The sequence below is a fragment of the Acipenser ruthenus genome, chromosome 4 (assembly GCF_902713425.1).
Source record: "Acipenser ruthenus chromosome 4, fAciRut3.2 maternal haplotype, whole genome shotgun sequence".
NCBI classification, from domain to species: domain Eukaryota; kingdom Metazoa; phylum Chordata; class Actinopteri; order Acipenseriformes; family Acipenseridae; genus Acipenser; species Acipenser ruthenus.
This window is the reverse complement of record NC_081192.1, coordinates 22,529,780-22,545,901: the sequence shown is the minus strand read 5'-3', so window position 1 is coordinate 22,545,901 and position 16,122 is coordinate 22,529,780. Positions and strand designations below refer to the sequence as shown.

General features: G+C 37.8%; 1 protein-coding gene across 9 annotated transcripts in view; it reads left to right on the top strand.

The window, feature by feature from the left end:
* The window catches only part of LOC117400196 (catenin delta-2-like), a 366,132-nt gene extending 356,366 nt beyond the window's left edge, over positions 1-9,766 (top strand). For 8 of the 9 annotated variants that reach the window (XM_059022195.1, XM_033999746.3, XM_059022191.1 and 5 more), the window contains 3 exons: positions 1,630-1,761; positions 8,147-8,223; positions 8,585-9,766. In XM_059022195.1, the coding sequence (XP_058878178.1) occupies positions 1,630-1,761; positions 8,147-8,223; positions 8,585-8,845 (470 nt within the window). In that variant the 3' untranslated portion in view covers positions 8,846-9,766. The remainder of the gene's footprint in view (positions 1-1,629; positions 1,762-8,146; positions 8,224-8,584) is intronic. The other variant, XM_059022197.1, reaches the window with a different exon arrangement.
* The last annotated feature ends 6,356 nt before the right edge of the window (positions 9,767-16,122 follow it).

Sequence of the window (16,122 nt, the reverse complement as noted above, 5' to 3'; positions counted from 1 at the left end):
GTGAAATCCACGAAATCGCAAATTAGGTAGATCCCTAGTTATACCTGCAGCATAAATGAAATTTGTTCTAAATTAATTTACATTAACATTTGCATAAGCAGTTAAAGTACAAAGTGGGGTGGAGGGTGCATATAACTAGCTTTATGACAGCTCAGTACCAATTGGTGGGACTTGTATGGTGGTGAAAAATGCACAGACGTTGAAATGCTCCTTGTTGTTGCAGGATAGACATGGGATGCTCTATAAAGCAGCCACATGCCTGGTGATTAGAGCAAGCATCTACAGTATCAATTCAAAGGTCTTCATTTAATCCTGGCTAAAGGTTGACTGTAGTTTTATGTAAAAAGAGTTATCGGGTGCATGCTGGCAGTCTGTACAGATGGTAAGCAAATCCTGCTTAGCACTTAGGGACTGGGTTTAGCCACTCAGTCCCATAGCTTCTACAGGAGAAGATGGGCACCAATAGAAGCAGAAGCCCATTGAGGCTCAGCAAGGGGAATGCTGCTGATCCCATAAATAGTTGGGCTGAGTGGGAATAGACAGGCACTGCACAACCACGTGAGTGATTTGCTTTGTTGTATGTTCTCTCAGCTTTGCAGTTGCTTTGGGGATGCTATTTTTATATTGAAATGTAAATATCCACAGAAACCATCTGCTATTTAGGGTCTCTCCTGATAAACCCTTTTTTTCATCTAGAAGACACATTTGCATTATTAAAATCCAATGGGTTCCTGCTTTATATGTATAGTACATCTTTATTTATGAGGATGGTCATTTTGATCTGATTACAGTATCACTGTTTTATTAAAGAGAGTCACTTTAATAAAAATAAAACAAAGCCAAAAGAATCCTAGCAAAGATGTGCGTCAATGTTTTGGTATCAACGTCACTGTCCTTTCTACCATGAATTGATGCAATGGAGGAATCAGGTTGTTCAGATCCGCTTTACAGAAACTTTAAAGAGCAATGATAAGGTGCCAGAAAATAAAATCAATTTTTAGGATTTCATTTTATCTGCCAACATTTGCCTTTCCAACAACAGATTTAGTTCAGGTACTTTGCAGCCTGCTTATTCTCACAGTGCCTCCAGAGTACCCCCTGGTGGTGGCAACCTGTACTTAAAGAAAAGCAAACATTAGGTAATTCTTTGTTGACCTTAATCACCTCACATGCATTAAAGTATGTTCTTGGTTTAAGGTGGCACACTGAGGAGAGGAGCCTGGACCTCTATAATATGTTTTTGTTTGACCTTGGATTGAGAAGTAGAGTTGGATGTGTGCAAGGCTTGCTGTATACAGTTTTAATAATGCTGATACACAATCCATTATTATTTGTACAGTAGCAAGAAATATAACTGCCATGTGTTAACATTTTAGTTCTTGTTTTTTGCCTTTCTGTAAAGCAAGAAATTTTAAGATATTTATCAGAGTGAGACAAAACCTATTCTAAACAAACATTTCTCCTCATTAAGTTTGCCTTCAGATATCTTCTTAATCAGTGAAAATAGCAAAAGCACATTACTAAGGTTGAAACAGTAATGTTAATTTTGTGCAACAGAGTTTCATCCAGAATCAATGCTAGAAATCAAAAATGCAAAACGATAGTACTGACAATGTCCTTGTTGTGCAGCAAGTGCCCCAGCCTCCCCTCGAGAGATGATCAGTCTCAAGGAAAGGAAGACAGACTACGAGTCGACTGGAACAAATGCAAGTTACCATGGTAACAAAGGAGAGCACACTTCCAGGAAAGACACCATGGCAGGTAGGAATTAGTGTGAGAGTTAGCATTGTGTAAATAATTCATAGTCAGAGGCTGTTCCCTTTCATTACTGAATGGGTATTTACCTCCTAAAGACCCGAATCCTGAATATTGTATACCAAAGCTGCTCTTTGAGCCTGTGACGCAGTCGTGGTCCCGCCCCCAAGGGATAAAAAGGACTGCGCTCACAGATGTCAGCGCCTTTTTTCTTTCAAGACTGACCTGACAGAGAAGTACAATGGGAGAGTGTTGTAATTTTTCTCCGGCCAAATGAGAAATGACCTTATACATTTTGGGTTTCCATTGGCTCAGTTTATTTTACTCAACAAGACCCTCTTTACACCTGACATCATGTAAATGAAGGGGAAAGGAGGAGGTCGCTATGCAAATTAGCCATGCGTTGCATTCTCATGCTCGGGAAAATGTGGTTTCCATGCACAGAGAAAAGGTACACGATAGAATCTCACCTGGAAATCCATGGTTGTCAGGTGACATCTTGTTTGAATGAAACTCTAAAGCAGAGTGTTAAGCTCATGTAATAAAGCTGTGATTTGTAAATACAAATGTATTGTGGTTTGTTTGTTTTTTTCTACTATGTACTGTACAGTGCTTTGCGATACTTTTGTATAAAAAGCACTACAGAAATGCAATCAATCAATCAATCAATCAATCAATAAATAAATAAATGCCTTGTGCCTGGTTGTATAATAATATGTTTTGCTGCTCTTGCCCAAATTGTTTTTCAAATATCCATTGATGGGGTGGCATAATGTTAGTAGTGAATAATATTTCAACTAATTTATCACACAACTTATTAATTAAAGAAAAAATAAAATAATTAACTCAGAGGTATATAATGAAACTGTTCAGCCCAGCTACTGCAGATCACCATGGCTGAAAACCGGCAGAGATGTAGGATTATTGAGATCTGTGCCAGACACCTTCCACGTATGCTCCCAAAGCTGTCTGGATTGGGAGCTGTGGATGTTTTCATGTGAAATGCGGGTTTCCATGTGAAAATAGGCATGGATTTCCCGTGTTTTATGTTATACTCACGGTAAATGAGATTTACGCGCATCGCCACTTCACGTGTATGTAACCACACATGGAAACTCCTCAATTGTTGCTTATATCTGTATATAGATCACATTTATGTGTTTTTACTAGGGCTGTTCAGGTTAACAGATTAATTGGACCAATTAATGAACTAAAGAGTTGATCTCAGATTATTTATTTGTTTACAATTTAATTGTGCAGATTTTTTTTATATATATATATATATATATACTGTATATATCAAATAAAATCAGCCAATTTTCTCTGCGGCAGTCCAATTATAAGTGAATGGAGGCGGGACATAAATAGTTGAAGGTATTCTCTGCTTGGTTGAAGGTCTTGAGTAAGTTTAACCAATGGGAGAGTCAAAGATCTGCCCTGGTTTTGCAACATGCCCAATCATTAGTGAGCAGAGGCGGGACATAAATATGCTAGGGTAAGTGGCGTAAGAATAGCTGAAGTTCGCACTATATTGCTTATTGAGAATTATACTTCAAAATCATATTTCAAATTACTTTTTAGAAATTAAAAGTAATTTGTAGTCGTAGTCGATTTGGTTATGAATCAATTTTCAAGAACTTTCTGAATAAAATTGGAGATTGTTAAAAAAGGGAGGTATACACACCACAAATACCCGAACTGACACAGGAAGGGAAGGGATATACTTCCAAAATTGAAATTATTAAAGGTATCCATGGCTTACCAGTAGCTGTCAATTAAAAAAATAATAATGCTTTTGTTCAGTACAGAAAAGGCGATATGGAACAGCACTGGCTACAGCAATCTAGAATGTCTAATGAAGTCTGCACAAAAACATGAGCATTCCCAAAGTCACTTGTGAGCCACTGTAACATTCAAAATGTTTGGACAAACCCAGATTGATGTTCAACTGGATAAGCAGAAGCATAGGGATACACTACATCACAATGAGCAAGTAAGAACAAATAATGAGGTTCTTAAATTGATTCTGTTGTTTACCTTGGTAAGCAAGAATTGGCTTTCAGAGGGCACAATGAAGGCACCAATTCCTCAAATAAAGGTCATTATGTGGAATTACTTTCTCTGATTTCTGACTACAGCAGCATGTTAAGCAATCACTTGTCAATAGCTACAATATTCTCAGGTACCTCTAACAAAGTTCAGAACAACTTAACCTCTTCGGTGTCTCAGGGTTCTGCTAGATGCAATAAAAGCAGAAGTACAGGAAGCCAAATAGGTAGCTGTAATGGTAGAAGAAACAACCGACGATGGAAACACAGCTCCGCTGTCTTGTGTTTTCAGGTATGTGACTGACAGTGGCCCAAAAGAACTGTGAAAATGTGTTACATTTACGAAAATAAAAATAATAATACAAATAATTTTAAAAAGACCAAATTCCCATTGGGCTTATATTTTTTTTATATATATATATATATAAGTATTACTATGCAGGACAGCTTTTACCTATATTAAAAATGTGGATGGATTAATCTACCAGTTAATCAACTAATGCCCATAAATTAACTGATCAAAAATTAATTGATCGACAGCCCTAGTTTGTATGCACTTTGTATGTGAATCGCAGTAATAGTTTTTCTATTTACATGTATTTGTGTGCACTACAGCATGTTGCTAGTTATGTCCCACTGCGGCCTTGTGCCCCGCGTGAAATCAGCGGCCAGAGTCCAGCAACATAAGTCGGCTGACTTTGTGCTCTCCCCCCAGGCTGCATAGCTTATTTTATTTCTCGTTTTTGCTTGTTAGCACTATATTGTTTCATTACTGTTTTTTGTTGAGAAAGTTTTTTCTCTTTTTTTTTTTTGTTTGTTTTCTGTTTGTACAGATACGACATGCAGGCCTGTCTGCAACGTGGTGCTCAGCACACGTGCAGCAAGAGCAGCTGCTGGGCTCAGCAGCACTGCGCAGGACCGAGAGACTCGCTTCGGTTGTTGTTGTAGCTTGCAATTTTAACCTCAGTATCTTGATGCCGTTTTGGTGACAGCTTTTAGCATCACAATTGCGAAGGCTGTTAGTCCATTCTAACATGCAGGCTTCTCTCAGTGTTGTGTTGGTACTGACTGTTTGTGTGGTACTGAGTGTTTTTGCCAGTGGCTTTTACAGATGGGCATCCCTGTATGTTGCCACCCATGGTGACTCTAGATTTGGTGGACCTACACCGAATAGTACCGAGGTCACCGACCATTTCTGAACATACCGGTAACAAACCGGGACCGACCCGGTGTCAAAGTCACCAAACCGGTACCAGACTGACCTGGTACTGGCCCCGTACCGACCCGGTGCTAAGGTCACCGAACCGACCCAGTGCTAAAGTCACCAAACCGGTACCGAACTGCTACAGACTGGGTGTTAAAGCCACCGAACCGGCAGCACAGATTGGCCACATTAGGACATACTGTCTATCTCTCATCTCCTGAGGAAGTGGGTGAACAGGAACTGGCCTTGCCATCTGGGGACGTGGAGTTTGACGACACGTCCCCACCAGTGAAGCTTTCCCTGTCGGCAGAGCTCATACCGCTCGCAACCTAGCAAGTGTCTTGGCCTACAGCAAAGGAAGCAAGGCAATCAATTTTTGATGAGTCTGGTGTGGTGGGGACAAAGCACTGCTGTTAGACACCCCGGTCACTCCAGGGCATTTGTGTGGTTCCATGGTGGATGAGATGCTGCAGCACTCCCACCTCTGGTACGTAAACCGCAGCAAACGGGCGCCCTAGGGCCCAGCAGCCCCAAAGAAAGGCACAGCCGGCAGCGCCCACTGCCAGCAGTGATACACGGGACCGGCCTGCGGCTGCTTGTCGCAGAGGCCACCTTGCACAAAGACAGAAGGCGCAGGCTAAGCCACAGGCGAAACAGCATCCCTAGGAGTTTACTGCCACAGGCCCAGGGCCTCTTCTCAGGGAGCCATCCTGGACTATTGGCACCAGTGCACCACAGGCATCTGGGTGCTTACTACCATTCAGACCAGCTATTCGCTACAATTCAAGCACCGTCCCCCTTTCGGGGTGACTACAAAATTAGTCACAAACCCACATTTCCAGGGTGCATCTGTCGAGAACATATGCAATGCGGCAGTGTGAGCTACTCCCTATACCTTTACTAGGTTCTACAGGCTAAATGTCGTGAATCCTCAAAAACCCTGGTTTTGGAACTAGAGTGTTAAGGGTGGCTTACTGTTATTATTATTATTATTATTATTATTATTATTACGTTGTTAAGTGTTACGTCACGTAATTGAGCACTGAGCTTGTTGCCCTGTTACGTCCTTTTGTTTTTTGTTCTTTTTTTCTGCTATGTTCTGTACAGTGCTTTGTGATACTTTTGTATAAAAAGCGCTATATCAATGCAACAAATAAATAAATAAAAACATAAATAATAGAAACTATAGGAAGTTATAGTAGAAACTTATTATTTTTGCTTAGTTATACTACGGCTTATTGTGTTGTGCAGATAATCAGGTTTCAACAACTACCACAAGCATCGAATTTATACAACATGATGCAATATGTATATGTTTTAGTGCAATATGCACAGTACACCTCTTGTGATTTAAATCACTTTACAATAATGATGTGTATTTTTAGGTATCCCATTGTTCATTTTTTTGACACTGAATGCACAGTGCTACAATTATTCATGATTTGTTAACATATTGAGCAGCTGCATAGGGCTTTCATTGTGAAACATCTGTCCTATACCAGGAACACCTACTGTACACCTTTTATAAATGCATACAGTATACATATCATGCAGCAAAATAGCTTTCTGTATAGTTTATATCAGTTATGTTAGTGTTGGATAAATAGAAAAGAGCTACTTTGTAATAGAATGAAAATAAACCATTCTCCCACCCTGAATCTTCATCAAGTCAGAGTGCTTTCAGCAGTGTGTAGTGTTAAAGACGGTGGGGTTTCTGCAGTGCTAAACAGTATCCGATCCAAATACTGATACCTTTTAAATATTAAATGAATACCAAAGCTGTAATCATACTTGCTTTAAAAGAGGTGTTGGTTTTATCAGTCCCTTTCTTAACATTCACATCTGCCACTGTTTAGAATAATTAATAGATACCTGTGTCTTTTCTGGTGTACCAGGAATTAATGGAGCATTAGATGCTGATATTTTTGTTGTTGTTTTAGTGGCCTGGTTCATTTAAATTTAGTTTAAACCACAAAACAAAACAAGAACCAAAAATAAAACCTGCCAGAATATATAAATATCTCAAAACAGTTTGAAATATACCAATGTTGTCAGGAGTGGCAGGCTCACACCAGGGGCTGAATTGAGCTGATGCTGATGTTGGTGAAAGGTTGTGAACTTTAATCTCTGCCTGTTGGAGTTTTAGAGCTGCCTCTTCTGCTAGCGTGTGTGTGCACGTGTCCGTCTGTTTTTGTGTGTAAATACACCAGGGTTGGCGATTTTTTTTTATTTAAAAAATATATATATATATATATATATATAAAACAAATCGGATTTATTTGATTTTAAATCTGATTTTTTTTTTATTTAAATCGAGTAGCTTACAGTACCTCCAAACTGTAAATTTAAGGATGCTGGAAATGGTGGTTTGTGACTAGTTACATACCAAACTAAATGACTCAATCTTAAATGAAATACATAAATAAAGAAAATTATTCATCATTTTGGCATCCTCTAAATGTGAACTACAGTATGTGAACTACAAGAATTTAGCAATGGAGTACACCAGAGAAAAATACCGCTCACTCATCCCAGTCATACTTTTCTTTCTTTGATTTCCTCTTTCTGTGTCAGTCCAAACACACACACAGTTGTTTCTTAAGACTGCTTTGTTTTTTTATAGTGTGTTCAATTGTTAAAGTTTCTGATTGCGCCACTAAATAAACCTGGTTTCAGCGGGTCTTAACACAGTGCTCAATTGTCTATTTGGGACCCCACTGCGCTGTCATCAGAATCGCTTTGACGAATATGTTGATGATGTGGCAGGCGCTATATATCAGGGCAAGACATGTCTTCAGAATACCATTTCAGTGCAGTATTTTCACTCCATTTATGCTTCACAGAATCGGGGACAAGCACCGTTCGCTCTTACACTCAATTTACTTCCAAATTGTGCTTGTACAATTGTACATTCTTTTAAAAGTGTGTACAAGTCTTTCTATTTTTAAGAGGAGTAGAAAAAATGGGTGGAAAAACTTGTTTCCTTTAGAAAACCTTTAAACACAGCTGTTTGTAGGTCTTTCAGCATTACTGTGAAATTGTGTTAAATGGAATCTCTCTGAAATAACTACTAATCATCAGCATACTAACCAAGAACCCTAACTCCCAATTTATTTCTCTCTCTTTTGTGTTTCACCAGTTCAAATCTCAAGTGGAACATCAACATTGTTCCGGAATTCTTATGTTAACCCGAGTGACGATATCAAACAAAACCAGGTAATGGCTACATATTGAAGTGTAGATTCTGTGTGTGCTTCTTAATGATTCAAGAAAGCTATTCTGGTTTTTAGTAGTAGTGCCAGAAAAGTAAGAAAAAATGTAAAACCCTTTTAAAGCCCTTTCATTACATCACAGGCATGCCAGTTTAAAGTATGTAATCCTTTCCTCTGTATTCATTCCACACAGCAGTACAAATAGTAAGCAAAATTGTATGTTAATATTCTATTAGCTTAAACATGTGCATTCAACTTGCCCCCCCCCCCCCCCCCCAACAAAAAAGGCACACAAACTAAGCCATTTGGTAGTTTATTTGAAAAAAGAGTATCTGTAATTGATGTGAACACTTGTTTTTCCACAGGCTTCTCAGCCTCTCCCTCAAGACAGCGCCAAGAAAGACTATGAGACGTATCCGCCATTTCAGAACTCCACCAGAAACTACGAAGACTCATTATTTGAGGATCAAGTGCATCACCGCCCTCCTCCCACCACTGACTACAATATGCATCTGGGACTGAAGTCAACCGGCAACTATGTGGACTTCTATTCAGCTGCTCGTCCCTACAGCGAACTAAACTATGAAACGAGCCACTACCCAGCCTCTCCAGACTCCTGGGTTTAGGACACACGTCCGCAAGCAAAAGACCACAGGAGGACCGTGCATGTGCATGCATACCACAAGACATTTTTCAGCAAGTTTAGTTTGTCAAAGCTTGTTCCTTAGAAAGGTTCCTTTTAACAAGTATGAAGGGATGAAAAAGGAAGATCTTGGGTAAAGTGTAAAGAAAAAGAGTAAATGAAAGATGGCAGGGTGCTAGTAAATTCGTGGGAAGTGAAAACCTTGACCTTTTAAGTCAAGACATAAATATTGTTGTGGGTAACTAGAATGTTGAAGATGGCAAGAGAGAGTGACTCTAGAAAGATGTCAAGCACAAGAAAATGAACTGTTTACATAAGCTATGGGGACGGCTTTTCATGTTTTACTTAATTGTGAATCAATGGTTCAACTTGCATTTTGAAGTTTCTTGTGTTCAGGAAGATACATTTAGCCTTTTCTCTAATTTACTTTTTTTTTTGGTTAATGCTTCATTGTAAAGTATTTGATGTACATTACAGAGATGCAAGTGCATTGTGTATATTACACTGATACCACCTTCATCAGTGGCTCTAAATATTGTTTCCGTTTAAAAAAAAAAACTTTGGAAAGATGTATGAATTACCAACCTTTCCTTTCCTAAGAAAAGTATGTTTTAACAGCAAGAAGGAAGTATTTAGCAGTCTTGTTCGTTCTGATAATGTGAATTTGTTTGTGGCAACTAAACAGACGTTTTAAGCAGTTCCAGACAGTTAACAGAACATCATTCCACACTCCTTGTCAATGAAGTGCTTTTTCACTGCCTAAACTTTTAGATATAGATATTTGAAATAGATTTTTTTTTCACTTATACCAGTTTTTTCTTTATGATGATACAGTGTTTAAAGATAATAAATTCAAATTTGTTTGTCATCCATAATTGCATAAAACCTGTCTGTTCCACTAGTATCGCAGCTGTCTGTGCTTATATATAAAGAAGAGGATTAAAATGTGCCAAACTGTATTATCACTAGTCCCAGACTAGAGATAATTATGAATTCTAGTTGAAGTTTACATTCAATGGCTAGTTAGTTGTTCTCCTGATGACAGTTTGTAAATGCTTTTTTTCCTAAATGTGTTTTAATGGAATTAAGCTATATCTAGAGCATACTGGACTATAACCAGGAGGGCAAAGTCTTTGAGAGCTTATTTCCCTCCAAAGATATATAATTCTGTCTCTCAAGTAATGTTAGTTGGGTGTGTGTTGTCAGTGAGAACCATGTTTTTTAAACAAGATACATTCTTTTGTTTCAATTTACATAAACAAAAAGATTTAGAAATCATCCTAGAGTAAAATGTTAATAGAGAATGATAAAAATATATATATATATAAAAATATATAATTTTTATGTGCAAATGTCAGTGTCACTAAAAGCAACGAAGTTATCAAACCCTTGTAAAATATAATTAACATTCATGTTATGATCCCAACAGACACTTAAAGATGTTGACCTCCTCTTTTGAATTATGTTGTTTCCAAGTTATATAGATAAAAAAACAAAATGGAATTTGGGTGATGTTCAGATGCCAGGACAATAAATTACTCTGTACAATCTTCAGAGTTGTTTAGCATATTCTCATATTGACACACGCATGGTTTCACAACAAGGAAAGCTCACAGGCTGTAAATTGACACATGATACCTGATTTTCTACTGCAAAATGCTACAAGGGCATACACAACTGTCAGTTTCTACAGACTAGGTGGTGCAAAATCTGGAGAAGTAACAAACATAAAACAATGTGGATGTTTTTGTTGCCTCTACATTTTGTAGCTGTTAAATGATATGTCCCCTTTTATGATACACTGGTTGATAGGTTCATTTTAGGTCATTTTTGAAGGTTGTAATTAATTTTTAAATAGTGTTACTATTTCTGAAGGTTTTTAGTTTTTTTTTTTTTTAAATATCTTAGTAGATCCATTTTGGACATATCAGGTCTATACGTATTTCTTGTACGATGTTATCAGAGTAAGAACAAATTTAATTTGGGAACAAATTCTCCATGGTTACATAATATACATGTATTACCTCCTTGATGAAAGTCTCTTTGACTCACAGTGACCTTTCTAAAAGTTCACCACAGTCAATTTGCATTACTACACTCTTACCATGTATTTATGGTGCTTTAATAGGGTTTACAATGTTTTTTACAACACTCTGACTATGGTTTAGTACTCTATTCTATGCCTTTACCATTGCATTGTACAGCTATGGCCAAACGTTTTGCATCACCTAGGATTTTAGGATTGAGACATCATTTAAAATATATATATATATATATATATATATATATACATATATATATATATATTGGTGTATATGAACATAATCTAGCTCCTTTATTTAACATCATGTAATAAAAGAAACTACAAAATGATAACAACCTTGTACTTGGCTTGATTCATGCGTCCTTCACAAAGACAAATCTGGCCGATTCCAGCCTTGCTGAAGCACTCCCAGATGAGTCCAATTTTCAGCTTTGCCCAACACCTGGTCATCTAATGGTTAAACGGAGACCTGGAGAGGCCTACAAGCCACAGTGTCTCGCACCCACTGTGAAATGTGGTGGAGGATCGGTGATGATCTGGGGGTGCTTCAGAAAGGCTGGAATCGGGCAGCTTTGGCATGAATCAAGCCAAGTACAAGGTTGTCCTGGAAGAAAACTTGCTTCCTTCTGCTCTGACAATGTTCCCCAACTCTGAGGATTGGTTTTTCCAGCAGGACAATGCTCCATGCCACACAGCCAGGTCAATCAAGGTGTGGATGGAGGACCACCAGATCAAGACCCTGTCATGGCCAGCCCAATCTCCAGACCTGAACCCCATTGAAAACCTCTGGAATGTGATCAAGAGGAAGATGGATGGTCACAAGCCATCAAACAAAGCTGAGCTGCTTGAATTTTTGCGCCAGGAGTGGCATAAAGTCACCCAACATCATTGTGAAAGACTGGTGGAGAGCATGCCAAGACGCATGAAAGCTGTGCTTGAAAATCAGGGTTATTCCACCAAATATTGATTTCTGAACTCTTCCTAAGTTAAAACATTAGTATTGTGTTGTTTAAAAATGAATATGAACTTATTTTCTTTGCATTATTCGAGGTCTGACAACACTGCATCTTTTTTGTTATTTTGACCAGTTGTCATTTTCTGCAAATAAATGCTCTAAATGACAATATTTTTATTTGGAATTTGGGAGAAATGTTGTCAGTAGTTTATAGAATAAAACCAAAATGTTCATTTTACCCAAACACATACCTATAAATAGTAAAACCAGAGAAACTGATAATTTTGCAGTGGTCTCTTAATTTTTTCCAGAGCTATATATATATATATATATATATATATATATATATATATAAAGGGAGGCACAGTTACTCTGGGATTGTAAATAAACTAGAATATCAATCTCTCTGCTAGTTATAACAGTATAAAAACAGACACACATAGTTATTTTTAGTGTAAAATAAACTGTGATTGTGGGACACTGCAGCTTTAATGGTGTACTATTTTTTTTTATTAATTTCTATTTTGGTCCTCTTTGATCATAGTTTGCACAAAATTTAAACAGAATAACTTGAAAACATTGGCCCTCAGCTGTAACGTCTATGGACTTATAGTTCATTTCACTATTTTTCCTGGGGTAAAAGCATTCATAACTTCATGGAATAAACAGATTGAAAGTGGAGCTTTTTATTTAATTTATTAATAATTTTTTTTTTAATGTGTGAATTTAGCCCAAACGTTATTATTTTTGTTTGCGTCTTTTTCCCAGAAGAGCTAGATTTTTCCCCCCTTCTAGCACCTCATTAAGCATTTCAACTCATCATTTTCAAGGTCTTTACGCCAAAAACAACTTGCACCATTTTGTGTGAAAAACCTTTATGAAAGTGGAGTGTAGTTGTGTACAATGAACTCTCTTTGCACGCCTGGGTTCCATGGATGCTCGGTAGAAAGAGTTTTTTTTAACAAAAAACAAACATTTGATGGTGTTTTCAAAAGTGTAAACAAAAGGGATTGTTGATATGGTTATAGAAATAAATAGCATTACACTCACTTGACATTTAAATGAAAGTCCATACACTGTTGTGCTTTTTAGCACTGAAACATCTTTCTGCAGTTGCAACTGTAGCCAAGAGTATGTAGCTGCAGAACAAAGGCTTGCACACGGTGTATAACAAGCATCTCAATTTACTACTCCCATCTGTGTTAAAATAAATGAATACATAAATAAATCACATTTAAATACATGAAAGTCAAATGTAAAAAGGGATAAGTAACACTTTCTAACCTTGCAGAGCCGATCATTCTTAAAAACAGCATACTGTATTAACACAGTTACTGTTTTGACTTGCTAGATTTAAACTAGACAAAAGCATTTTTCAGTCAGTTCTGTCATACAGGAAGGATAAGATTGCCCACAAAATTGGGTAAGGCAGGAAGCTATTAAGTCAAAGGGATGGGAAACACTGTTTATCCATTATCTTCCAGTGCTAAAAACATGGCTTGAGCAGGGAGGACTGTTGGCAAGTGCTGACATGTTGCCCTACCTCCCCCAGTCAAAAATAGTGTGTGACAACTGAAATTGAAAAAAAAAAAAACTTTCAAGTAAAATAAACGGAATTACTGTGAAACATAACTGGTACATTATTTACTTTTTCAAAGACATGTCTTGAATATGTTGCAGTGGGAAAAAAAGCATTCTTTTATTAGTGGTGACAACTGCTCGTAATACAGTATTAAAACCCACATTATCAATAATGTAACATTTTGCATTGTATTTTACCACAGTCTCTATATTATGGAGGTCAATTTGTACGCGGTTACAGAGGAAATATGTTTTACCACATTTTGAAGTATATGTTGTGTGGCCTTACAATACAAATGCCTATTGAGAGTATTGTCTGACAGCAGTGGCTACAATTATCTTTAAAGCAATTCTTTTTAGATGGTGGGTTCAGCAGAAAAAGAAGAAGAATTAAAGAAGAAGAATCAGCAACACATACTTGTATAGCAAGGTTTTCAAAAGGCAAAAGAAAGGTTGAGAAGTGATTTCTAAAACTTGACTTAAACCCCTGGTTACAACTTACTAATTTAAAATACAAACAAAATGATTAAGTGACAGGCTTTAGAACCTATTTTGCAACCTATTTCTTATTTAGCCTCTTTTGAAAATCATGCTGGTAGTGTAACATAAAGGTGAATGCCCATAAACATCCAAGAAATTCAACTGTATCTGGATGTTATTGCACGAATGACAGCTTGCAGTTCTCTTTGATCAGATTCATGTGGTTGTTAAGATAAAGTCTCGACTGGTTGCTATGTTGTTGCTAAGTCTCCAGCAGAGCAAAAACAGTGAAAAAGTGAAAACAGTGGCAGCTCAATAAAAATTTGATCCAGGCCATCAGATATTGAGGGCCATCTATAAAGTGAAATGCATCCATCCACAAACATGATCTGTCAACGGAACATACCATGATACTGTCAGACCTACAAAGAAAGAGCTCTCTGTTCACTCATGGTTTTCCATTACTGCAAAAAGCTTCATATAATGAGGTACAGTACCCGTGCCTGTGTTTTGTATGGGTGTGCTTTTATTAGACATAGGCTAGTCAATGTTCACACAGATTTTGGTCAAAGATGGGGGTCAATTCCTGTTGGATTTTCATGAGAAAGGGGATTCATAGGCAATCCTACTTGACTAAACCCTTTTTTTGTCCAAAATTACCCAGGAACATCAGAAAGAAATATATGGAACATCAGATGAGATAAACAAAACCAAGACTGAGCTTCCCCTGAAGTGAATGTACTTGGTTTTGCTGCATTTATTTTTGTATTTATCTATTTATACTTCCAAAATCAAGATAATGTCATCTATAGGAACTTAAAATGTAATGTGTTGCATTTCATGGAAATAGCCCCTTACTGAGTATGTGTGAGTCTAACAATCCCCTTATCTATACTAGTGCCCTTACGAAGGGCAAAGTCATTGCAATGAGTAACTGATTTTTCAAAGAGATGTCAGTCTACTCTCCTCTGCATACATTTACATCTACAGGATCAAATGTAATTGGGTAACACATAGCATTCCATGGAGTTTAGATACATACAGTGACTTGCAAAAGTATTCAGACCCCTGACCAATTCTCTCATATTACTGAATTACAAATGGTACATTGAAATTTCGTTCTGTTTGATATTTTATTTTAAAACACTGAAACTCAAAATCAATTATTGTAAGGTGACATTGGTTTTATGTTGGGAAATATTTTTAAGAAAAATAAAAAACTGAAATATCTTGCTTGCATAAGTATTCAACCCGTGCTGTGGAAGCTTCCAGTCTACACCGATGAAAGAAATTGCCCTAACGAGGACACAATTACCTTACCATTGGCCTCCACCTGTGAACCATTAAAGTTGCTGTCACATTTTCTGGATAAAAACCCCACTGTTGAAGGATCTTTGGTCAGGCTGTGAATCTGAAGGAAAATGAAGACCAAAGAGCATTCTACAGAAGTTAGAGATAAAGTAATACAAATGCATAGATTAGGGAAAGGGTACAAAATAATGTCCAAGTGTTTGGATATCCCAGTGAGCACAGTTGGATCAATAATCAGGAAGTGGAAGCTGCATAACACCACCCAGGCACTGCCAAGAAAAGGCCGTCCCTCAAAACTCAGCGCTCATACAAGAAGGAGACTTGTGAGAGAAGCCACAGAGAGGCCAAAAATCACTTTGAAGGAGCTACAGAGTTCAGTGGCTGGGAGTGGAGTAATGGTGCACCAGTCAACCATATCAAGAGCTCTGCATAACACTGGCCTGTATGGGAGGGTGGCAAGAAAGAAGCCGTTACTCAAAAAGTACCATCTGAAAGCACGTCTGGAGTTTGCCAGAAAGCATGAGAGTGACCCAGCTGCGATGTGGGAAAAGGTTTTGTGGTCAGATGAGACCAAGATAGAGCTTTTTGGCCAAAACTCAAAGCGCTATGTGTGGCACAAACCTAACACTGATAATGCCTCAAGACACACCATCCCTACAGTGAAGTATGGTGGTGGCAGCATCATGCTGTGGGGATGCTTCTCATCAGCAGGGACTGGGCATCTTGTTAAAATTGAAGGAAGAATGGATGGAACAAAATACAGGGAAATACTGCAAGAGAACCTGCTTCAGTCCGCTAAAAAACTGAAGCTTGGGAGGAAATTCACCTTTCAGCAGGACAATGATCCCAAGCAAAAGGCCAAAGCAACATTGGAGTGACTCAAGAACAA